This window comes from Mustela lutreola, chromosome 7, assembly GCF_030435805.1.
Source record: "Mustela lutreola isolate mMusLut2 chromosome 7, mMusLut2.pri, whole genome shotgun sequence".
Lineage (NCBI taxonomy): Eukaryota > Metazoa > Chordata > Mammalia > Carnivora > Mustelidae > Mustela > Mustela lutreola.
Window position 1 is genome coordinate 139198077 of NC_081296.1, and position 23797 is coordinate 139221873.

The 23797-nt window shown below is 45.0% G+C and overlaps 2 protein-coding genes and 1 pseudogene across 8 annotated transcripts in view; all 3 read right to left on the reverse strand.

Annotated features, from left to right (window-relative positions):
- The window catches only part of DNAL1 (dynein axonemal light chain 1), a 74536-nt gene that overhangs the window by 29981 nt on the left and 20758 nt on the right, over window positions 1-23797 (reverse strand). The window contains exons 1-2 of one of the 3 annotated variants that reach the window (XM_059182871.1): window positions 9102-9214; window positions 2399-2437 (exon numbers count right to left, since the gene is read on the reverse strand). In XM_059182871.1, coding sequence (XP_059038854.1) covers window positions 2399-2437; window positions 9102-9104 — 42 coding nt within the window. In that variant the 5' untranslated portion in view covers window positions 9105-9214. Of the gene's footprint in view, window positions 1-2398; window positions 2438-8578; window positions 8894-9101; window positions 9215-23797 lie in introns of those variants that run through there. The other 2 variants (XM_059182870.1, XM_059182872.1) reach the window with 2 other exon arrangements.
- LOC131837346 (U4 spliceosomal RNA) lies at window positions 1082-1242 on the reverse strand (annotated as a pseudogene).
- LOC131836893 (acyl-coenzyme A thioesterase 6-like) lies at window positions 12071-22266 on the reverse strand. 5 transcript variants are annotated; one of them, XM_059182867.1, is made up of 4 exons: window positions 21635-22261; window positions 20876-21078; window positions 14887-14947; window positions 12071-13125 (listed from the first exon to the last, which is right to left on the reverse strand). In XM_059182867.1, the coding sequence occupies exons 1-4, from the start codon at window positions 22089-22091 to the stop codon at window positions 13118-13120; spliced, it is 729 nt and encodes a 242-aa protein (XP_059038850.1). In that variant the 5' UTR covers window positions 22092-22261; the 3' UTR covers window positions 12071-13117. The 5 variants fall into 5 exon arrangements, with proteins under 5 accessions (XP_059038850.1, XP_059038851.1, XP_059038848.1 ...); XM_059182868.1 differs by having other exon boundaries at window positions 12071-13247; XM_059182866.1 differs by lacking the exon at window positions 12071-13125 and adding an exon at window positions 13284-14403 and having other exon boundaries at window positions 21635-22265.

The window sequence follows — 23797 nt, forward strand, 5'->3', positions numbered from 1 at the left end:
TCTCTCTGTCAAATAAATAAATAAATAAATCTTTAAAAAAAAAAAATAATTTACTACTAAATTCTATCTTAGATTTTCAGTACTATGTATACAATTTAATATTACCAATATATGCTGCTTAATAATATTTTCAAAGTACCTCCATACTTAAAGTTAGTTCTCTCTCTCCAACAAAACAGGAAGCTCCTTAAGTGCAGGACCATTTCCTTTGCTTTCCTGCATTTTCTATAACAGTGCACTATCAGACATACAGAGGCTTATTTTTAAAATTCAAATGGTACCATGTCAATACTAGAAAATACTCAATTTTAAAAAACAACAAAAAAATACACAGTACATTGAAAGAAAAAGATCTAATACACATACACTCAATACTTATTTTTGTGTCATACATTTGTAGGTTATGAGAGGGAAACTGATACATAGTAGATCCTGAATAAATGTTAGGTTAATCAGTGAAAAAACGAGCTTAATGTCTTCAATATATCTTAAAGTCAAAGATTTATGGCCACAATATAATCTAGAAATAGAACCTACAACCCAAAACAAAAAAGCAACCACTTATTATTATTATAAGTAAATTAAGTCCTAAAATCTAATTCATGGAAAATCTAATCTAATACTAAGCTTATTCCATATTTACTTTTCTTCTTTAAGAAAACAGATTTTTCATTAACCAAACAGAAATGAAATTTTTTTTAAAAGATTTTATTTGTTTATTTGACCAAGAGAGAGAGAGAGATCACAAGTAGGCAGAGAGGCAGGCAGAGAGAGAAGGGGAAGCAAGCTTCCTGCTGAGCAGGAAGCCCGATGCGGGGCTCGATCCCAGGACCCTGAGAACACGACCTGGGCTGAAGGCAGATGCTTAACCATCTGAGCCACCCAGGCACCCCCAGAAATGAATTTTTAAATGTGAAGTACAGAGAAGTTTATAAGCACCAAAGCAAGAATTCAAATATTTCATTATTCTATTCACCCTCTTTTCCCTACACACAAGTCTCGTGAAAGATTTTCTTTTTTCCTGAAAGACTTTTGATTCAAAGCTCAGCCTCAAAAGCAAAGACATCCATTATACAAAGTACTATTGATAATATCGACCAAAAAAAGTTATCACTGGGCATAGAAATTGAGGAGCTATGTCAATACTCTAAGGAAATTCTATTTATGATGCTGAATTACAATTAGCAATAATCGCGCCTCGGATAAACCTCATTGGCTACGATACTGCCACTGCGCAAAGCTATGATGCTGAATTACAAATGTTCAAACTTTATAGAATGATTTATTCAAAATATCTATAGTTTATATTTAATTCATGTTTTTATAATGCAATTTCCTTTCTTATGTTAATATATACCTTAGTATTTTTTCCAGTGTTATTGACATGTAACATTCTATAAGTTTAAGGTGATGATCTGATACCTGTATATACTGTGAAATAATTAACACAATTAGGTTAGCTAACATATCCATCACCTAATTTTGGGGGGGGCTTGCTAAGAAAATTTAAGATCCACTCTCTTCCAACTTTCAAGTATATAATGCAATATTATTAACTATAGTCACTATGCCGTATATCAGATCCCCAGGACTTGGCGTATAACTGGATGTTTGTACCCTTTGACCAACATCTCCCATTTCCCCCACACCCAAATCCCCGGCAATCACTGTTCTACTCTTCATTTCCGGGTTCAGCTTTTTTAGATTTCACATAGGTGTGAGATCATAGAGTATGTGTCTTTCTCTGACTTATGTCACTTTGTATAATGCACTCAAGGTCTGTCCATGTTGTAAATGGAAGGATTTCCTTCTTTATTGTGGCTAAATAATATTCCACTATGTAGATAATCAATGTTTTTTATCCATTTACCCACTGATGGGACATGTAAAATTTTGATATTGATATAATCCACTGATTTTAATCAGACTTTCCCAGTTTTAGTAGTACTCATTTACACACAAATGTGAATGCATTTGTATGTGTGTATTAAATGTATGCAGTTTTATCACCTATATAGGTTCATGTACCCACTGCCCCAGTCAAGACAGTTAAATAGTTCCAGTACCACAAAGGTTCCTTGTGCTGACTGTTCAGATTTAAATAACTATTCAATAATTCTTGTATGGTTTCTAAAAGAGGTAAAAATTCATACACTCATGGGATTGGGAGGGAGACAAACCATAAGTAACTCTTAATCTCACAAAACAAACTGAGGGTTGAAGGGGGGAGGGGGATTGTCAAAGGGGAGTGGGGTTATGGACATTGGGGAGGGTATGTGCTATGGTGAGTGCTGTGAAGTGTGTGAACCTGGCAATTCACAGACCTATACCCCTGGGGATTAAAACATATTACATGTTTATAAAAAATAAAAAATTAAAGAAAAATTCATACACTCACCCATCTGGCTAGAGCTTCTTTGATTGTTGTTGCTTTTGCCTTAAAAAGAAAGGAAACATGAGTATCTTTATTGGTATGATTTGTTGATTCAATTTTCAGGCAATGAGTATTAGCCTCAGCATCTACCATTGAAAAGATTAACTTCTTTCTTTGAGACCTTACATGCAAACGAAGTGTTTTAATTTCCTCAAATCAGGATGATTTATTTAAATGCCTCTCAGAGAAATTAAGGAAATCATCATGTAATGCCCATATACTTCTCTCCCACTTGGTTTACAAAAAAGATACAGTTTTCAACATTTGATATTAAAATAGATCTTATGGGGCACCTGGGTGGCTCATCGGGTTAAGCCTCTGCCTTTGTTTGGCTCAGGTCAGGATCTCAGGGTCCTGGGATCAAGCCCTGCCTTGGGCACTTTGCTCAGTAGGGAGCCTGCTTCCCTCTCTCTGCCTACTTGTGATCTCTCTCTGTGTCAAATAAATAAAATCTTTAAAATAAAATTTAAAAAAATAGATCTTATTTCATTGATTCTAAGATCAACAACTTTTACGTTTTAACATCTTTGAAATTTGGATGCATTTTACAACCCGAAACAATCTACAATTACTGTGGCCAGGTAGCAGTGGTGATGATCTAGAAAAATATTAAGCAATTTATTTCATACACATATATTCTTTTTTATGTTTGCAAATAATGACTTACGATAAAAACCTACGTGCCTAAATACATTTAAAAGAACTTTGTCCGGGGGTGCCTGGGTGGCTCAGTGGATTGAGCCTCTGCCTTGACTCAGGTCATGATCTCAGTGTCCTGGGATCAAGCCCCGCATCGGGCTCTCTGCTCATCAGGGAGCCTGCTTCCTCCTCTCTCTGCCTGCCTCTCTGCCTACTTGTGATCTCTCTGTCAAATAAATAAATAAAATCTTTTTAAAGAAAAAAAAAAGAACTTTGTCGGGGCGTCTGGGTGGCTCAGTGGGATAAGCCTCTGCCTTCAGCTCGAGGCCTAATCCCAGGGTCCTGGGATTGAGCCCCCCATCGGGCTCTCTGCTCCGCAGAAAGCCTGCTTGCCTGTCTCTCTCTGCCTGCCTCTCTGCCTACTTGAGATCTCTCTCTGTCAAATAAATAAATAAAATCTTAAAAAAAAAAAAGAACGTTGTTGATAGGCACAAAATAAAAATTCTAAGTGATAAGAAATTACTTGTCATGATTCAATTCCAACTACTTATTTTTCTTTCATAAAACATAAAATAACGTTGCACCTTATAATCAATAGTATCTTAGATTCAATTTAGTATGACACTTAAAACTTAATTATTTTATTTTATTTTTTTAAGATTTTATTTATTTGACAGATCACAACTAGGCAGAGAGGCAGGCAGGGAGAGGAGTAAGCAGGCTCCCTGCTGAGCAGGGGCCCAAACACTTAAAACTTTAAATGTGAGAAAAGGGAGACATCTTTTCATTACCACTAGAGTTCATTTAGAAAAAATCCTAAGCAGGTGCACCTGGATGACCTGGATGGCTTAGTCAGGTTCTCTGCTCCATGCGGAGCCTGCTTCCTCCTCTCTCTGCCTGCCTTCCTCTGTGCCTACTTGTGATCTCTGGCTGTCAAATAAATAAATAAAATCTTTTTAAAAAATCCTAAGCAATAACAAAAGGAAAAGTTTAAAATAAAGTTTAAAAAGTTTAAAAGTTTAAAATAAAATTTTAAAAAATAGATCAATAAAATTTTTAAAAATAGATCAAGACAGGCATTAGGGACACCAACCTCCCCTGCCCCAAACCCACAACACAGTAAAAAATCCGAGTATAACTTCCGACTTGCCAAAAACTACTAAAAGCCTTCTATTAACCAGAACCTTACCAATAACATAAACATTTGATTAATGCATATTTTGCTCATCACATAAATTATATACTGTAATCTTACAATAAAGTAAACTTCAAAAAAGAAAATGTTATTATGAAAATCATAAGAGGGGTGCCTGGGTGGCTCAGTAAGGTTAAGCATCCCACCCTTAGTTTTGGCTCTGGTCATGACCTCAGTCAGGTTCGAGAGATAGAGCCCCATATTGGGCTCAGCGTGGAGTCTGCTCAAGATTCTCCCTCCCGGGGCGCGTGGGTGGCTCAGTGGGTTAAGCCTCTGCCTTCGCCTCAGGTCATGATCTCAGGGTCCTCGGATCGAGTCCCGCATCGGGCTCTCTGCTCAGCGGGGAGCCTGCTTCCTCCTCCTCTCTCTCTGCCTGCCTCTCTGCCTACTTGTGATCTCTCTCTGTCAAATAAATAAATAAAATATTAAAAAAAAAAAAAAAGATTCTCCCTCCCTCTCAGCCCCTCCCCTGACTCATGTGCTCTCTCTCAAATAAATTTTTAAAAAAGAAAAAAAATGATAAGAGGAAATACACTTACAGTATTGCAGTGTATTTACTGGAAAAAATCTGCATATAAATGGATCGGTACAGTTCAGACCTACGGTGCTCAACTGTATATACCATTACATCTAAGAAGCAAGGACATAGTAATAAATAATCCTTGGGTTAAAAAATAAACTATAAACTACAGTAAAACAAAAAAGATAAAAGAAGAAATATAAAAATTTTAGGAATATAACATTTAAAAGGAAGTTTACAGTTTCAAATATATTTATCTATTCAAAAATTAAGAGAAAATAAGAAACAGAAAACAAGCAAAGTATTTGAGATATTTGAAAAAGCACATCGTTGCAAACACAAAGAAGGCTAAGGAAAATACAAAGGAATAAGTCAATAAAAAACAGACTGAAGAAAAAAAACTTAACAAAACTAAAATCTGGTTCCTAAATCTCTAGCAAGCCTGACTGAGCAAAAAGAGAGCTGTACGATGAAAACAGAATCAGAGGAAATAACAGATACCACAAAGATTTAAAAATAAAATATCATAAGCAAACATATGGTAGTTTGAAAACCTAGACAAAGAATGCATTTCTAGAAAAAACACAAGTGTCAAACTGTCACAGGAAGAATCAGAAAATCTGAATAGACCAATAATTATTTGCAATGTGAAAAAGATAACCAGAGATTTACCCTTATCCTCTTCCCCTACATCTCCAAGCTTAGATGATTTTACAAGTAAATCCTAACAAGGTTTCAAGGAACAGATATTCTCTGTTAACAGACAAGTTGTTTTAGAAACCAGAAAAGGAGGGAAAGCTGCCAATTTATTTTATGAGGCTAGAATAACATTGATGTCATAACCAGATAAGAGGCCCTCCTTACTTCTCAACACAGATTTGAAAATCCTAGATATAACATAGATCTCCAAAGCCAATGGTGAATAATATTCGTGGTCAAGAATAGCTGATCCCAGGAGCATAAGGATTGTTTAATCAAAAAACCCTATAAATGTAAATCATCTATTTATGGATTAAAGGGGTGGAAATCACATTTATTTCAGTAAGTGAGGAAAAAGTACTTTATAAAATAGTTGTACATCTGGGGCACCTGGGTGGCTCAGTCAGTCAAGAGTCTCCCTTCAGCTCAGGTCATGATCCCTGGACCCTGGGATAGAGCCCTTCCTCTCCCACAGCCCGCTTCTCCCTCCCCCTCTCCCTCTTCCTCTCTCTGGCACTCCCTCTGCTTGTGCACTCTCTCTCTCTCTCTCTCTTTCTCAATAAATAAAATCTTTTAAAAAAATAACATTCTACATCTTATATTAAAAGCTCTCAACTAAGAGTTACAAGGAAATTCTTTACTTGATAAAATACAATAGAACAAACTGAGAAATAGAACAAATGGAATTCAGCAAGTGAAGAACATTGTTGAGAGAGTTAACAGAAAAGCTGGGAAAAGAGATTTTTAACATAAAACCAACAAAAGACTAATATAGAATATAGAGGGAACTCCTAAATTAAAAAAAAAAAAACACCAAAAAATGGAAAAAGTTAGCAAAACAAATATAAACAGAGAATTAACAGAAATTGAAATCCAGGGGCACCTGGGTGGCTCAGTGGTTTAAGCCGCTGCCTTCGGCTCAGGTCATGATCTCAGAGTCCTTGGATCAAGCCCCGCATCCGGATCTCTGCTCAGCAGGGAGACTGCTTCCTCCTCTCTCTGCCTGCCTCTCTGCCTATTTGTGATCTGTCTGCCAAATAAATAAAATAAAATCTTAAAAAAAAAAGAGAGATTGAAATCCAAATGACTGACAATATCATGAGGTACTGGGACTCACTGAAAATCAGAGGAATGCAGAGTAAAACAATGGAATACTAAAATACATCCTCAGATTGGCAAAGGTGAGAAATCTGGTAAGAATGTAGAACTCTCAGGCAGTACTGAAGGAAGTAAAAACTAGTAGAGACGGGTGGCTGCCTGACTTGGTCAGCAGAGCATGCAACTTTTGATCTCAGGGTGCGGAGTTCAAGACCCACGTTGGGGGTAAAGCTTACTTAAAATCAAAACAAAATAAAACAAACTAGCAGACTTCTGGAAAGCAGTCTGACAATACCTAGGGAAATTAAGTATACAGAGGCCCTATGACTCGGAAATCCAACTGCTGGGCAAATTTTCAAAAAAATCCTGAAAAGATACATCTAATAATACTTTTAAACTGGAAGCAATCTGGCTGTCTATAGTTTGGTTTATGAGGTTACTAGTTCCCCTACAGATAGAAGTCAAAAACTGAAATGCCTAAAGGACCAGTGGACATCTTTAATGGGTAAAGCTGGCCATATAAAGAGAATAACCCTACCTCTGGCATTAGAAAACAGCTGGCAGGTGGGACTTGGGACAAGATCACTCCAAACATTAAAACTCCATTACTGAAAATAACACCCTTTACTAAGAAAGTAAAGAGGCTGCCATTTATACAACACCATCATATTTTAGTAATACAAAAATAGGGTGAAAATGTGTCCAGTGGTGAAATATGATATTTCTGATTTTTTACATAGGCCATAAATCTGGGTTTTGATGTGAAATACAATCATTTAAGGACAATGGAAGCTAAGGCAGTTTTTTAAAAAAATAAAGATATTTATTTATTTATTTATTTGAGAGAGAGAGAGAGAGAGAAAGCAACAACACAGGAGCAGACTTGATCACAGGACGGGGGATCATGACCTGAGAGGAAGGCAAATGCTTAAGTGACTGACCCACACAGGCACCCCAGAGACGAACGTATTGTTCATTGAAAAAACTATGTTGGCCTGATTTCTGGAGGGCTCTGAACCTACCTGTTTCCAGCCTTAGCTAGCTTCATCTAATTACTGGTTCTGATTCTCTATTTGACGATTTTCAGTAATTCTCATGGATCATGCTCTCCAATCGTTTAGGGCTGATTATTTCTTCACCTGAATATAAACCTGGGTTCCAGAACTTTTTACTTTCTTTGGTAGTGGTTTTCAGCTAAATGCCTGTAGAATAAAGTAAGGAGAGTGTGCGGGAAAACTACTTTTAAAAGTGGTATTTAATCCTGTGGTAAGGCAAGCATGACTTCGTCATCATTTCAATTTCCTGGGCTCAATTTCTGCCCACTTACACAGCACTGGAATCACAAAAAGAAGACAACCAATTGTACTTGTTCTTCATAAACACCTCTACCCGACAGGACAATCACAAACGCTGCTAAACAGCTTTGACTCTGTAATCAACCAACAACATCCCTTTTCAAACTGCTAGATGGAACGACCAAATCTGTAAGCAACACTGCACATTTTTAAAAACTTTTTTCTCTTTTTTAAAGATTTTATTTATTTGTCAGAGAGAGAGCGCGCGCGAAGACAAGCAGGCAGTGTCAAGCAGACGCAGAGAGAGAAGCAGGCTCCCTCCCTGCCCAGCAAGGAGCCTGATGCGGGACTTGATCCCAGGAAGCCGGGATCCTGACCTGGGCTGAAGGCAGTGGCTTAACCGACTGAGCCACCCAGGTCTCCCAACACTGCACATTTTAAGGAGGAGTTGAGGAGCATCAGTAAGTAAAATCACTTCTTCATAAAGGTCTTTGATTGGATAGATCGCGGAGAGATTTCAAATCCCAGGTAGCAGAATTTCTCAAGGTATGCTGGGACGCCCTCCAATTTTGGAATCACTTGAGGTGCACCGTCCTCAAGTGGGACATTGCACATTCCCGAAAACCACTGCATTAAGAATTCATAATCTGCATTCCAGCAAGCTCAGTCTTCAGCCGACGATACTTACGCATACTTACACGTGAGGAACATCTCCTATACAGTCTATCCGAATGGGCTTTACAGTGCTCCCGAATAACTGCACTTACAGTCATTCAGAGGACAACCCGGGCACCTCACAGGTAAGGAGCACCGCGGCAGTCGGGGTTACACACACGCCGCTCATAACCAGCTCCCCGCGCCCCGTCTCGCCAGCGGGAAAATGACTGCTATGCACAGAAAAATCCTTATTCGCACTCCGCCTTCAACACCTTTCCCACGCTAATCCGCTCTTTTTTCGAGAAGTTCCCGCTCTTTGCGCTCCCTTTCTGTCAGAGTCCCCCCACACGAACCAACCTCCCATCTGCCCCAGGCCGCCCGCGCCCCAGACCACCCCGTGCGGGGGCTTCTCTTTCGCCTCAGGCCTCTGACTGAGGAGCTAGCGCCGGCGACCGGCTTCCTTCCGCTGACCGCGAAGCGCCCCGACCCTCAACCCTCCACAGTCACCCTTTGCCACCTCCAGTCTCCTCTCCTCTTTGACTACGAGGCCTAGAGGGTACTCACCATTCCGGCCGTTGCTACTGTCACTGCTCTGGTTGCTAAGGCCCGCCGAGGTCAGTGCGCGTGCGCACTTCTCGGAGCCCTCCGCGGATCCCACCCCCGGCAGTGGTCCTTTCTCTCCGCCCTCCGGGTGGCGCGTGCGGGGCATTGTGGGACCGCCCGGCCGCCGCCTCGGTCCTCCCGCGGGTCAGCTGCTCGCTTCCCAGCATGTGCGGCGAGGCTGCTGGGCTCTCGCAGGACGCGAGAGCTTCGCCATGCAGGGTGGTCAGGAGATGCTTTCTACGGGAAGCGGTGTCACTCGCTCGGCAGTGACGTGCCTGCCTAAATTGAAAACCTCGCTATAAAATTGCCCTTCCCGTAAATAACTAAAAATTCCCTTCTCCTGCAGATTGCCCATCCGCATCCTTGTCTTTATCGCCTGTTGTAATTCACCTGTAGTTCGACCTAAACTAAATTCTTTTTTTGTTGTTGTTCTTTTTATGACTGAAACTAAATTCAGCTGTATTTCCCCGGTTGCCTTTCCCCAACCCCTCCATGGAGCCAGAGGCGAATGAAAGCCTAAAACGGTGGTTTTAGATGACCGAGATGCCCTCCCTTCCTCTCCTGCGTTTAAATTAGACAAAAACTGTAAAAATACTGAGTTGCTAGGGGTATGGAGAAATGCGGTTGCGTATATACACTGCTCTTTATAACTGACACAGCCTTTGTGGAGAGCTGTTGGTAATAGTATGAAAAGCTTTAAATACGTGTGCACCTCTGTGACCCAGCAGTTGGACTTCTGGGACTTCATCTTGAAGCAATAATCAGACAAGTGCACAGAGATTTATGTTGAAGGTTTTAATAGCAAAAAGTAAAATAACCGAAATGTCAAGGAAAAAAAAAATTGGTATTATCAAATATCCAAACAATGAAATAATATACCTCCATTAAGAATGTTGCTAGGAGGGGCGCCTGGGTGGCTCAGTGGGTTAAGCCACTGCCTTCAGCTCAGGTCATGATCTCAGGGTCCTAGGATCGAGTCCTACATCGGGCTCTCTGCTCAGCAGGGGCCTGCTTCCCTTCCTCTCTCTCTGCCTGCCTCTCTGCCTACTTGTGATCTCTCTCTGTCAAATAAATAAATAAAATTCTTTAAAAAAAAAATGTTGCTAGGGGAAAAAAAAAAAAAAAAAGAATGTTGCTGGGGGGAGCCTGGGTGGCTCCTTGGTTAAGCCGCTGCCTTCGGCTCAGGTCATGATCTCAGGGTCCTGGGATGGAGTCCCGCATCGGGCTCTCTGCTCAGCAGGGAGCCTGCTTCCTCCTCTCTCTCTCTCTCTGCCTGCCTCTCTGCCTACTTGTGATTTCTCTCTGTCAAATAAATAAAATCTTAAAAAAAAAAAAAAAAAAAAGAATGTTGCTAGGGGCGCCTGGGTGGCTCAGTGGGTTAAAGCCGCTGCCTTCGGCTCAGGTCATGATCCCAGGGTCCTGGATTGAGCCCCACATCGGGCTCTCTGCTCAGCAGGGAGCCTGCTTCTTCCTCTCTCTCTGCCTGCCTCTCTGCCTACTTGTGATCTCTGCCTGTCAAATAAATAAATAAAATCTTCAAATAAATAATAGAAAGTTGTTGAAATGCATCTATTCACATGCAGTCATGATGTCCTAATTTAAAATGCAAGTTACCAAACAAAATACTTGGTCTATTGTTCTTAAAAATGATATACTGCAGGGATGCCTGGATGGCTCAGTCCATTAAGCCTCTGACTCTCCATTTTGACTCCAGTCATGATCTGGGCGGGGAGGGAGGAGGGGGGTGAGGGTGGGGGTGTGTGTGGATCTCATCCTGGGCATGGAGCCTGCTTGGGATTTTCTCCCTCTCCCTCTCTCTCTGCCCCTGCTCCCACTTGAGCACACACACACTCTCTCTAATAAATCTAAAATATATATATACCGTGCACACATATTTTTTTAAGATTTTTAAAATTTATTTATTTATTTATTTATTTGACAGAGAGCGATCACAAGTAGATGGACAGGCAGGCAGAGAGAGAGAGAGAGGGAAGCAGGCTCCCTGCTGAGCAGAGAGCCCAATGCGGGGCTCCATCCCAGGACCCTGAGATCATGACCTGAGCCAAAAGCAGCGGCTTAATCCACTGAGCCACCCAGGCGCCCCCCTGCACACATTTATATATAACATATATCTAAAAGAATATGATGAGTCTAATGTTTGCTGCAGATTGAATTGTGTCCTCCCCACTCAAATTCATATGTTGAAGCTCTAAGGCCACTGTGACTGTACTTGGAAAGAGGGCTCTTAAGGAGGTAATTTCAGTTAAATGAGGCCATAAGAGTGGGGCCCTAGGGACGCCTGGGTGGCTCAGTTGGTTAAGCAGCTGCCTTTGGCTCAGGTCATGATCCCAGCGTCCTGGGATCGAGTCCCACATCGGGCTCCTTGCTCCGCAGGGAGCCTGCTTCTCCCTCTGACTCTGCCTGCCACTCTGTCTGCCTGTGCTAGCTCTCGCTCGCTCTCTCTCTGACAAATAAATAAATAAAAATCTTAAAAAAAAAAAAAAAAAAGAGTGGGGCCCTAATCCAATATAACTAGTGTCCTTAGTGTAAGGGCCTGCCCCTCCCAGAGGAACTTGCTTGTGGACCCCGATGTAGGGGTGGGGCAGGCCAGGTGGAGATATCCAATCGGTGCAGCATGTGTATATCCACTAGGGTGGATTGAGATCCGATTGGCCACCTGTATAGGGGTGGGACTCAACCAACTGCATAAAGGTTGCTGCGAGGCTAGCAAAGGGGGAGGAGAGCTGCGACCAGAGCAGAATGGTCGACGGGAGCAAGAGCGGAGTGGAGGAGCTATAACAGCTCTTGTAAGAGCTATAACCGCCGCAAGCGGTCCCACCTCTGGTGGTCCTGCCTCCGGCGGTCCTGCCTCCCGCGGCCCCCAGAGCCGCTGCCTGCAGCCTCCAGCCACCGGGGGTCCCGAGCCGCCGCCTGCAGCCCCACCTCTGGCAGTCCTGCCTCCAGCGGTCCTGCCTCCTGCGGCCCGAGAGCCGCTGCCTGCAGCTTCAAGCTGCCTGAGGCCCCACCACCGGTGGCCCCGAGCCACCTGAAGCCTTCAGCCGCGAGCAGCTTCCAGCAGCCCCGAGCTGCCCAGACACCAGCGGTCCAGCTGTCAGCGGTCCCTCGACATCTGCGGCCCTGAGACTCCAGTGGTCCAGCGGCCCAGTGGTCAGCGGTCCCGAGATACCAGTGGTCCAGCAGTCCAGTGCTCAGCGGTCCCCACGCCTGCAGGCCCTAGACATCAGTGGTGCCGAGACACCAGCAGTCCAGCGGTCCTGATGCCTGCAGCCCCTGGATGCCAGCGGTCCCGAGAGGCCAGTGGCCCGGAGATGCCAACAGCCCCTAGCCACCAGCAGCCTTGCCGCAAAATGCCTTGCCACCCCGAGCCACGAGCATCCTTGTCCACAGTGGTGGCTTCCTCTGGGTGGCAACCTTGTCAGAGTGGCATCGTGGGGAGCAGAGTCTGTGTCATCCGGGTTGTCCTCCTTGTCATCGTCGCTGTCATCATTGCCTCTTCATCGTCGGGAGCGGCCTCATCCGGGAAGCGGTCTTGTCCAGAATGGTGTCTTCTTGGGAGCGGCCTTGTCTGGGGAGCAACCTCATGGAGCAGCGGCCTCATCTTGGGAGCGGCTCCAATCATGGAGCGGCCTCATCTTAGAGCAGCCTCATCCGGAGCGGCCTTCTTGGGAGTGACCTTGTCGGGATCATCATCCTCGCCTTTTCGTAAGAGATAGCCCTGACCGGTCAGTTTGATTCTTGATGCTTGGCGCGAAATAAAGTTTTGTTTGACCTTCGCTTTGTATCAGTCTCGTTCCTTTGATCACGGACCCTAACACTTAGAAGAGGAATAAACATGCTAGGAGTGGTGCTCACAGAGGAAAGGCCATCCAAGGATACAGTAAGAAGATGGTCACGTGCAAGTCAACAAGAGAAGCCTCTCCCAAAACTAACACTGTTGGCATCTTGATTTTGGAATTTCAGCCTCCTGTATTGTGAGGAAATAAATTTCTGTTGTTTAAGCCACCCGGTCTGTGGTATTCTACTATGGCAGCCTGAGAAGACTAATATGGTGTTCATTTTGCTTCTCTATTTTCTCATTATTCTATTCTGGAATGTGAATACACACACACACACACACACACACACACATATATATATATAAAATAAATTTTTATCTATTCAATTATTTAATATTTTATATCTAATTAAACAATTAATTTAAATATTAATGGAGTTTAATATTTAATTTAATATTTAAGTTATTTGATTTGTTTTTTAGATTTATTAATTTTTCATTGTTTTCTGATTATTCTATTCTGGAATGTGACTATTTATTTATTTATATTTAATTAATTTTTGTTTTGTAGATAGGCTTGGCTCCACACCAGGCATGGAGGCCAACATGGGACTTGAACTCATGACCCTGAGATCAAGACCTGAGCTGAGATCAAGAGTTTGACCCTTAACCAGCCAAGCTACCCAGGAGCCCCAGTAATGTGGATAAATCTACGTTAGGGGTATTTCCCAGAATGAGGTTTACTACCAGAGATAAATTTTATCTGAGTGCCATCCATATGGCAGGGCAAAAATTTAATTTCCAGGGATGCCTGGGTGGCTCAGTTGGTTAAGCAGCTGCCTTCGGCTCAGGTCATGATCCCGGGGTCCTGGGATTGAGTCCAGCATCGGGCTCCTTGCTTGGCGGGGAGCCTGCTTCTCCCTCTGCCTCTGCCTGCCTCTTTGTCTGTGCTTGCTCGCTCTCTCTCCCTCTGTTTCTGGCAAATAAATAAATAAAATCTTTTTTTAAAAAAATCTAATTTTCAAACATCTGGTCTTCTTATTGCTCTGTGAGCTGCACTCCTTCCCTTCAAAGTCCTAGACCCCAAACCTTTTCTCCTTAGTTCAGGATGACATATATACTTCGTTTTGCCTGACTGTCTTTTGAATTTCCATGTCTGTGTGGATTCCCCATATATAAAAAGCTAAGTTTCATTTTCTTCTATTAATCTGTGTCATGTCAATTTGATTCTTAATACAGCTAGAGAGACTTTGAAGGGGACAGTAAATTCTTGCTCCCTCACAGTGGAAAGAGAGTAAAGTGTCAAACTATTTCCTTCTGATGTTGATGTCATTTCTCTTTCAACATTCCTGTGGTAGATTACGTTATTCATTCACCATTCCAAGAGAGGAATGTCTCAGCCAATTCCCTCCTAGTATTTTTCAGATATATTCTTCTGTGTTATTCCAATAAAAGTCCCAGATAAATCTATAAAAACGGATTGAGGGGCAAGAACATTAGAATATAAACCAAACTAAGAAATCTAAAATTCCAGTGCAAAAGGCCATTCTAAATTTTCAAATCTAGAAAGAAATTAAGGCACACCTAGTCACCAAAGTGAAAGCCAGGATGTATATGTTTAGGTAGCGGTTTTTACAGTATAGTTTTCTTAACATTCAGATAACTTGACATACCTTGATCTGCTCTTTTTAAAATTGGAAAAATCTCAAGCATCTCAGGACTCAAGTTTACTTTTAGAAAGCCTAAAGCAAACCATGAAAAAGACATAACGCATAGGTCCTCAATTATTCCAGCAATGGATTTTTCCAACCACAGGTTTACAACATTAAAATAACTGAGAATTTGTTAATTTTGTTTCAATTCAGCTATTTGATCCCCAGTATGTAAACTTGCTACTACCTTTTAGACTCTTTAGAAAAAAAGAAAGAAAAGAAAAGAAAAGCCACTTACCCTCAACTATGAAATGTTTTAAATCTCTCATTTGAACGATTGTTAGTTGTTCCAAAGGATCCTGAGAGTGAGAGTAGAAAATAAGCCAGACTAGTTTTTTAAAAACAAAAACCTATTTCACTCATTCAGTCAGCCCGTTTTCGGTGTGAGTGTAGCTCTCAAAGAATTTCACCACGTCCTGATTTTAGCACCATCAAGCTGTGTGATTTGGATAAAACACTTTAAGCCTCCGTTTTCCTCATCTGTAAAAGAAATTGATCTATGAAAAGAGCAAAGAAGTCTCTTCATCATGATGAAGAGCTCCAAGCAATCAGAGTATTTGAAAATAACAACAAAAAGGTCATCTGGGGGCGCCTGGGTGGCTCAGTGGGTTAAAGCCTCTGCCTTCCGCTAGGGTCATGATCTCAGGGTCCTGCAATACATCCCCGCATCAGGCTTCCTGCTCCGCGGGGAGCCTGCTTCCTCCTCTCTCTCTGCCTGCCGCTCTGCCTACTCTGTCTGTCAAATAAATAAAATCTTAAAAAAAAAGAAAGGGTCATCTGTATCCTAACGTAAAACCAGTGTATAAAAAAAGTGAACAATGCATGTAATAGGACTTCAGTTACGTTGGAGCTTGAACCGATACCAGTGAAAGATCTGGATCCACTATTCTCGTCATTTTTACAAGGAATAACTGGAAAAATCAAATGAACACAAAGCTCCGCCTACTACAGAGGTAAACCAAATACTTCAGGCTAGAAACTGTACCGCAGCGTTGTGCTTACTGTAGCAGAGATGCTCGCAAGGAATAGCGCGGGCAGCACTAGGAGCTTAAAGGGGGCGGCAGCTGGCAGAACAGAGGTTCCCGAGCAGATTAAATTTAAATCCCAATCACCATTTGGGAGAGTGACTGTCCCACCTGAGTCTAGGGAGACAGAATCAAGGAATTAAGGCGCGCGTTTTGATTTTTTGGAGATAAACTAGCCAGCAAAGCAAGTCAGCTTTCCTAAATCGATTTCCCAAATCCATGCGCAGCCCTCTGCCGAAAAGACCTCACGCACCCGCGGGCAGCAAGAAGAGGCCCCGCAGGCGGCCGGCCTGCAGCCGAGCACGGCGCAGCTCGGGGCTGGAGAACCAGCGCTGCACCTGAGCGGAGGCCAGCGCCGGGCCCAGCGACACCGCCGGCTGCCGCGGCGCGCGGTGGACCGTCACCTCCACGTTGAGCGGGCTTCTCACCACGCCCCTCGGCACCTGGTTGAAGCAGGGGTCCTCGCAGCCGACCCGCGAGAGGCTCCACAGGAGCCCCATGGGCTCCACGCCCGTGAAGTCGCCGCCCACAGCCGGGGCCCTGGCCCGGTCCAAGCCCCCGCGGCCGTCCGCCTCGTAGTGCGCCAGCGAATGGAAGGGGCGGCCTCGGAAGCTGACGGCCGACGGCCGCAGGGTCGCCCGCTCCCTCGGGCCCAAGCCTTCCACTTGAATGTGCAGGAGCTCGTCGGCCAGCCCAGTCTTAGGCGTGACGGTCAGGGCCGCGGACTTCTGGGAGTGAAGGGTCGATGTGGACATCGACCTCCGGGGCAGGAGGGGGATCCTGGGGGTTCCGAGCACCGCCTGGGCAGCCCTCCACATGACCCCGAGATCCTCGCGGCTTTGGTTCGGACGCGAGACCCGCAGCCGAGCAGCGGCAGGAGGGAGAGTCAGTGGTCTCCAGGCGCCGCTGGCCGGAGCGGGGCGGGGCAGAGCGGGGCGCGGCAGCCCGGGGGTGGGGGCGGGGCAGCCCGCGCGGCACGAGCTGGGCGGGGCCAGGCCGGGCGGGGCCCAGTGCGACGACCGCTTTTCCGGAGGGCGGGAGGGCCCTTGACGGGTCCCTGGGGCGCCGCTCAGCAAAATGCTGCAAGAAGAAGCGACTTAGGAGGACCCGGGGTCGGTCATGCTGTTGGAGTCCTCGTCGTGGGACGGCTTAAAAGAGGCAGGAGCTCCTCCCCAACCTACTTCTCCACGTAGCCAGGGAGAGAAGCTACTGATCTGACAGAATGCTGGCCGGTCTTTTCTTGAAAGTCCCTCCCTGGCCACCAGGGGTCACAATTCCCTAAACCTGGTTGAAGGAGGCCAAATTCCTTCCTTGAACCTTTTTTTGCTTGGGATTAAGAGAGACTGCCAAGGGGCGCCGGGGTGGCTCAGTGAGTTAAGCTGCTGCCTTTGGCTCGGGTCATGATCTCAGGGTCCTGGAATCGAGTCCCGAGTCGGGCTCTCTGCTCAGCAGGGAGCCTGCTTCCTCCTCTCTCTCTGCCTGCCTCTCTGCCTACTTGTAATCTCTCTCTGTGAAATAAATAAATAAATCTTAAAAAAAAAAAAAGAAAGAAAGAAAGACTGCCAAGATTAAAGCTTAAACGTGTAGATGAGGCAGCGCTACAGATGTATATCCTATGGAAATAATCGTTATTGTCTTGGGGCCTGGCCCAAGTATTAAAAATGTGGTTTTTTATGCAGAAAAAAATTACATCGTGAGTGTCCTTGTTTTCAAGGAAAAGCCCCAGGGCTCACAAAATAAAACCATATTTTTCACATTCAAACAAATATATGCATGTACATGCATATAAAATGGTTCTGGAAGGATATACTCCAAGTTGATAACTGTAATGAGCCCTGCGAGAAGCCTGGAACTGGGTAATAAGTTAAGAGGGTTAAATTTAATCTGACTGTCATGTCCAACCTCAGAATGCAAGAACAAGTCCAAAGTGGAATCCAGCACCTCTGAGAATCTCAGAGTTGGAAGACACCCGAAAGGCCCTTATGCCCTCTCTCTTTTAAGTTGGAATCCCCACTTAGATTTTGTAGGATCCATTACTTCTCCCTCATGAAAATTTAACTGTTGGGGGTTTTTAAAAATTTTTTAAAAAAGATTTTATTTATTTGTCAGAGAGAGAGAGAGAGAGTACACAAGTAGGCAGAACAGCAAGCAGAGCCAAAACCAGGCACCCTGTTGAGCAATGAGCCTGATGTGGGACCAGATCCCAGATCTTGGGAGCATGACCTCAGCCAAAGGTAGAAGCTTAAAGGACTGAGACACACAGGCATCCCTAAATGTTATGTTTTTAAAAAGAAAAATAGATAAAATTTTAAAAGATTTTTAAATATTTTATTTATTTATTTGACAGACAGGGATCACAAGTAGGCAGAAAGGCAGGCAGAGAGAGAGAGGAGGAAGCAGGCTCCCTGCTGAGCAGATAGCCCAATATGCTGCTCCATCCCAGGATCCTGGGATCATGACCTGAGCCAAAGGCAGAGGATTTAACCCACTGAGGACCCCGGCGCCCCAGGGGATACAGAACTCTTAGCAATAAAGACGCTCAGTCTTCAAAACCAGAACACAGGTCAAAGCTAGACCAGCAATTAAAAGTTGGGCAGGTACTTCTCACCTTTCTCCTATTTCAGGTTAGGATTGATCCTATGGATAAGATCAGGGTTAAGCCTATATGGTAGGGAAAGTTCAGGGAGAAAGGGGTGGCAGTGAAGAAAGGAGGGTTCCAAAGTCTGGGAATCCAATAGGACCTGACCGGAAGCTAAGATAATTATTTTGTTGCCACAAGTTTCCTATGTGCTTTGGAAAACCCCATACATGTTCTATGAATTAATTTTTTAAAGATTTTATTTATTTATTTGACAGACAGAGACACAGCGAGGGAGGGAGCACAAGAAGGGGGAGAGGGAGAGGGAAAGGCAGGCTTCCTGCGATGCAGGGAACCCAACGTGGGGCTCCATCCCAGGACCCTGGGATCATGACCAGAGCCAAAGGCAGACGCTTAACAACAGAGCCACCCAGGCGCCCCTATGAATTAGATTTTTATTCATAGTATCTGGTCTATGATTACTACAATGTTATATTTTGCTGGACTGGGCAAATTTTTTACCACTGAGATGTTTATGGAAGAAAGTCTGAATTTGCTGCCAGGCATCTACCTGTGCCCTTGACTGAGCCTTTGGCTCACCTCCATGGACTATTGCTTGGCCTAACACTGTATGTACAGAAGCTCTGCAAGGAGGAAAGTAAGGGGGATCAATACAATGACCAGTTCCTGGGTAGCAGATTATCTGGGGTCGGTCTTTCCCATGGGCTTGTAACCGTTCAGAGGCTATCTGAGCATAGACGGAACTCTTCCAGTCTTGATCATCCATGCCAACAATGAACAGGAAGGGCCCCTGGGCCCTTTCCACTGGAATAATACTTGGGTGATTGGGTTCCTCTAGTGGGTTGTCCCAAACATCCATAAAATGCAAATGTCCTGACTCATTAATTGTACATCTCCCTGGGTCACTGCCAAGACTGGGAATAATCATATCCTTGTAATGCAGAGAAGCTATTGTGTTGGCCACACAGGTATTGATAAGGACCGTGGCTGTGATGCCCTTCAAGAAAGAGGCCATTGAGAGACACAGGTCACCTCCTTTGGAGAAGCCAAGAAGCCCAACATTCGGGCCTTTCACCTGAAGAAAAGAAACAGAACAAGCCCCAAATTTGTAACTGGAGGACATAAATGGTGATTTTTATATTCTCCTGGTAGCTTTCTTAAGTGTCATTCACTTTCCTTCCTTATGCAGCAACCCACAAAGCTCAACTGTGTCTTGTAGAAGCAAATCAATTGATTTCCTAGTACGCAGGCCTTCCACTAATATTCATGGCGACTGGGTCAAGAGTACACACGGAGACCCATACACCCCATATCTAAGTGTTTAAAAGTTACAAATCAAATCAACAAACTCTTCAAATACATTTTTGGCTCCCACCTTCATAAATATACCTCCATAATGGAAAGTCTGAAAGCTTGGGAGTCCTTGAAATTCTGTACTGGGATGTGGCCTGGCGGAGAGCCAGTCCAGTCCTCCATCCCTGGCCCACCTTCCTTCTTTTCCTGCGCCTAGGTCCATCATGCACCTTGAGAGGCCTCTCACACATGTATGTGGACACCCCAGCCTACATGTTTAAGGCCTAGGTGTGTTCACATTGATAGCTCAGAGAAGAGACATAGGGCCTGGAAGCAGGATCAGTGCTATTTGGCAAAGAATTCTGGGGCTCCAGACCACAATGGCATGGGGTGTGTGTGTATGTGTGTAAGGGACACAAATTCCAGGTGGATACATTGCCTGGGTGCTTGGGACTCCTCACCCTGTGGGTAGGGATGCATCCCAAAGGAAGGCCAGAGTGTGGCCATCTGAAACAAAAGGCCCAGGACAGAAGCCCCTCTTGCCTACGCCTCAGGGCAGAACTGATGGTGTATACTGGTCTCTTCTTCCCTAGGGCCTTATCTCCTCTAATAAACCAATAATCACAGTTCAAGATTATCTAGGTTTTAGCAACTCTGCTAAGAGACCATTCCCTGGCTTCTGGCGGAGTTAGAGTACCCTACAGAGCTGACAGAACATTTTATTACTTAACAGTAGAAGATTTGGGTTTAAGTGTATATAGTTGAAGAGTATGTATTCCATTTACAATCATACCAAAATGTTTTGATTATTTTTTCCAGTCTCAGATAAAACTCTCTCTCTAAAAACATAATACCATCATCACACTTAACAAAATTAATGATTCCTTAATATCATCAAATATACTCCCTTTTCAAATGTCCTAAAATGTCTCTTAATAGTCAAATGTTTTCTGCTATACATTTAGAATAGCCTTATACATGAAAAAAGCTGAATCTCAGAGAAAGCAGTTGCCTTATTCAGGATTATAAGGCCATGTGGTGGTAGATGGAGTATCAGAATGTAAGGTTACTAACATTGTAGTAGAGCCCTTTGAATTATGGTCAAGAATTAAAGGGAAATAAACAGTTGAGTCATAAGAGATTGGAAAAAGATGGGTAGAAACGAAAAGAATAATCCTAGTAACTTTTGAAGGAACTTTGGTGTCTCACGACATCTTTCTATGTCCCTGTGTCCTGGTAGGGTTTTTGAATCCAGTCCTGTGTCTGCTCTACTCCCTCTCCTCTGCATCCAGGCAAGCAGCAGAACCCACCTGGGGATGCTGCAGCATGAAGTTCACAGCTTCTTCAAAGTACTCCAGGTGCAAAGCTTCCAAATTCTCAGGGAGGTCTTCAAATCTGAAGTAAGCCAAAGCAAGCACAGCGAAACCATGTCCAGCCAGGAGGCTGGCCCTATATTCACAAAGGCCACCACCAGATCCAAACAGATCGATGATCCCAGGGAAGGGTCCTGCACCTAGAAAGCACCACAAATCATAAGGAGCGCCCTCTGCCCCTCCTTGCTGCTTATGTGCCTTCTCTCTCTCTGAAATAAATAAATAAAGTCTTAAAAAAAAAAGTCACTGACAGACTTCATGATGGGAGAAGGTGGCTATCGGTTTGATTTTTTTTAGGATTAGGGAGCACTGTCTCTACCTGTGACGTGTAGCTTCCTTTGAAATTTGATGTGGAAAGAGGCCAAGACCACTCTCCACAGCGGCATAAGTCATTACCTAATACTGGTATCTGAAACAAAGCCGCCTGCTGGCACTTGAAATAAATGCACTTCCTGAGCGTGTTGAATGCACATTATACCGTACAGCTAAGGAGTGGCAGTGACTCTAGGAAGTGCCATGAAACTTAAAGAGGAAACAAACTTCTATCCAGAAACCGTAATAGGCTCTGGAGTGTGCGGATGAGCTTAGGAAAATTCCCCAATCATGTGGTTCCCCGGGCCAGCCAAGAGGCCCTCTGGGGTCCCGGGACTCCCTCACCACGCTTCTCCAGAACAGCCTGGGACTCGGGGCGCTCACCTGCGGGCAGGAAGAGCGTGGCGCGCAACCCGCCCGCGCGCACCGGCTCCCGCCGCACGCCCGGCCGCAGGAACTCGCGCTCGTGCACCGCCCGGCCCAGGACACGACCCGCGTCGGGCTCGTGGCCGTCGAGCACCTCCAGCTCCACGGCGAAGGGCGTCTGCACGTCCCGCTTCACGAGCCGCTCCAGGGGCTTCTCGGGCTCCAGGGCCCAGAGCAGCCCCATGGGCTCGAGCCCCACGAAGCTGCCGCCCAGCGCGGGCGCGCGCTCCAGGTCCAGGAGGCCGCCGGCGTCGGCTTCGTACCGCGCGTGGGCCCGGAAGAGCGCGCCCTTCTCGTCGCGCAGGGACGCGCGCAGCGTGACGGGCTGTCGCGGGGCCAGGCCATGCACGGCGATGCGCACGGGCTCGTCCCAGCTGCAGCGGCCCGCGGGCTCCAGGATCCAGGTCGCAGGCATCCTGATTTCAGCTGAACTGAGGATTGCAGGCTTCAGAGAGCTCAGAGTTCAGTCACGTGTTTATCCAGGCTTCTCTCCACCTACCTGGGAGCAGTTGCAGTTGGAACCTTTGTGCATCGCATGTTGGACGCACGTGGGACACCCTCAGCCGCTGTGTGAGGTCTCCTAGTATTTGTGCAAATCCACTAGTGTCTGGTCGGAAGACAGTAGCTGCTAAATTAGGAGTTCATTATTGATTCTGCAGTCCGGCGCAGTAAGTGTGGAATAGAGGCACATAGAAGGCTGAGCTGGGGGAAACGATGGCAGGTCCAAGAATCTGGAGCTGTAGAAAGCATCCCCCGTGACTGTAATTCAGATGGCAGTGGAGAAACAGCCTGCTCCTTCCTTTGCCTCAGTCCTTTACGGAGCCTTTCCCCCAGAGTCAAGAGTACCAAGGGTGCTTCCAGAGCAGGTAGATGTTGATGGAGTGAGATTTACCTGAATTCCAGTCTGATCCGGCTCCTTAATATCCTGCTGATCCTTATTTAGCAAGATGTGTAATTAAGTCCCTGAATTCAGCCTCTTTATAAAAGGCATATTGGGATGAATACATCGGCTACCATATGTAGAAACAAGCATGGATAAAACCTTTTAGCAGGTGCTCAGCAAGAGTTTTGCTTAGCTTGAGATCTGTTTATTTGAGAAAGCGCTGGGTCATAAGCAGGGGTAGGTAGGGGCAGGGAGAGGGAGAGAGAGTAGCATGCTTCTTGGGGAGCAGGGAGCCTGATGCTGTGCTTGATCCTAGAACTTTGGGATCAGGACCCCAGCTGAAGACAGACCCTTAAGTCACTGAGTCACCCATGTGCCCCTCGAGTTTTACTTTTTAATTCACAGATCTGGTCACTGACAGTCTCCGTGTTGTTGAGTTGTGTCAGAGTTCTGGCAGGGAACAAGTGGCACTTTCCAATTGCGTAATTTGTGGAGAGTTTCATAAGAGGACTATTTCCAGAATCATCGGCAAGGTTAAAACACAAACAAGGTTGGGTACAGAACCTTGGGCCCAGAAGGCTCAAGGGCAGAGGGTTGCCTGGCAGGATGGGGTAGCCAGGGTGGTGGGAGGAAGCCAATCCAAGGTGAATTAGGAGGAGTAGGGAGAGAATGAATACCTTGACCTCACTCTCCTCTCGCCCTTCACGTTTGTTTGTTTTTTAATTAAGATTTTATTTATTTATTTGACAGACAGATATCACAAGTAGGCAGAAAGAAAGACAAGAGATGGGGAAGCAGGCTCTGAAGCCAGGGAAGCAGGCTCCTTGCTGAGCAGAGAGCTGCACCTGATTTGGGGCTTGATCCCAGGACCCTGGGATCATGATCCGGGCTGAAACAGAAGCTTTAACCCACTGAGCCACCCAGGTGCCCCTCCCCCTTCACATTTTTGCCAGTGCCTTTCATTAGCTAAACCCAACCATTCAGCTCAGCCTACTGGTTGGAGCGCACAGAAGATGCCCAGGGAGTGGAAGCTCAACACATAGTTATAAACTGAACAAAAAGAAGCCAGACTAGGTCCCAGATCTCAGAGTTCAGTGAGTTTTGAGCTCTCTACCCCTGAAGTAACTTCTGTGGAGTATTTTAAATACCTGTTGTTTAAAGTGTTGCAGGCTGTGGCCGTTGGGTGGCTCAGTTGGTTAAACATCTGCCTTCGTCTCATGTCATAATCCTGGTGCTGG

Coding starts and splice junctions, on each gene's coding strand:
- LOC131836893 (XM_059182864.1), bottom strand. CDS start 22,091: ATGCCTGCGACCTGGATCCTGGAGCCCGCGGGCCGCTGCAGCTGGGAC. Junction 21,079..21,634: donor CACGCTCTTCCTGCCCGCAG/GTGAGCGCCCCG, acceptor GGTGCTTTCTAG/GTGCAGGACCCTTCCCTGGG. Junction 19,348..20,875: donor TCATGCTGCAGCATCCCCAG/GTGGGTTCTGCT, acceptor TCTTTTCTTCAG/GTGAAAGGCCCGAATGTTGG.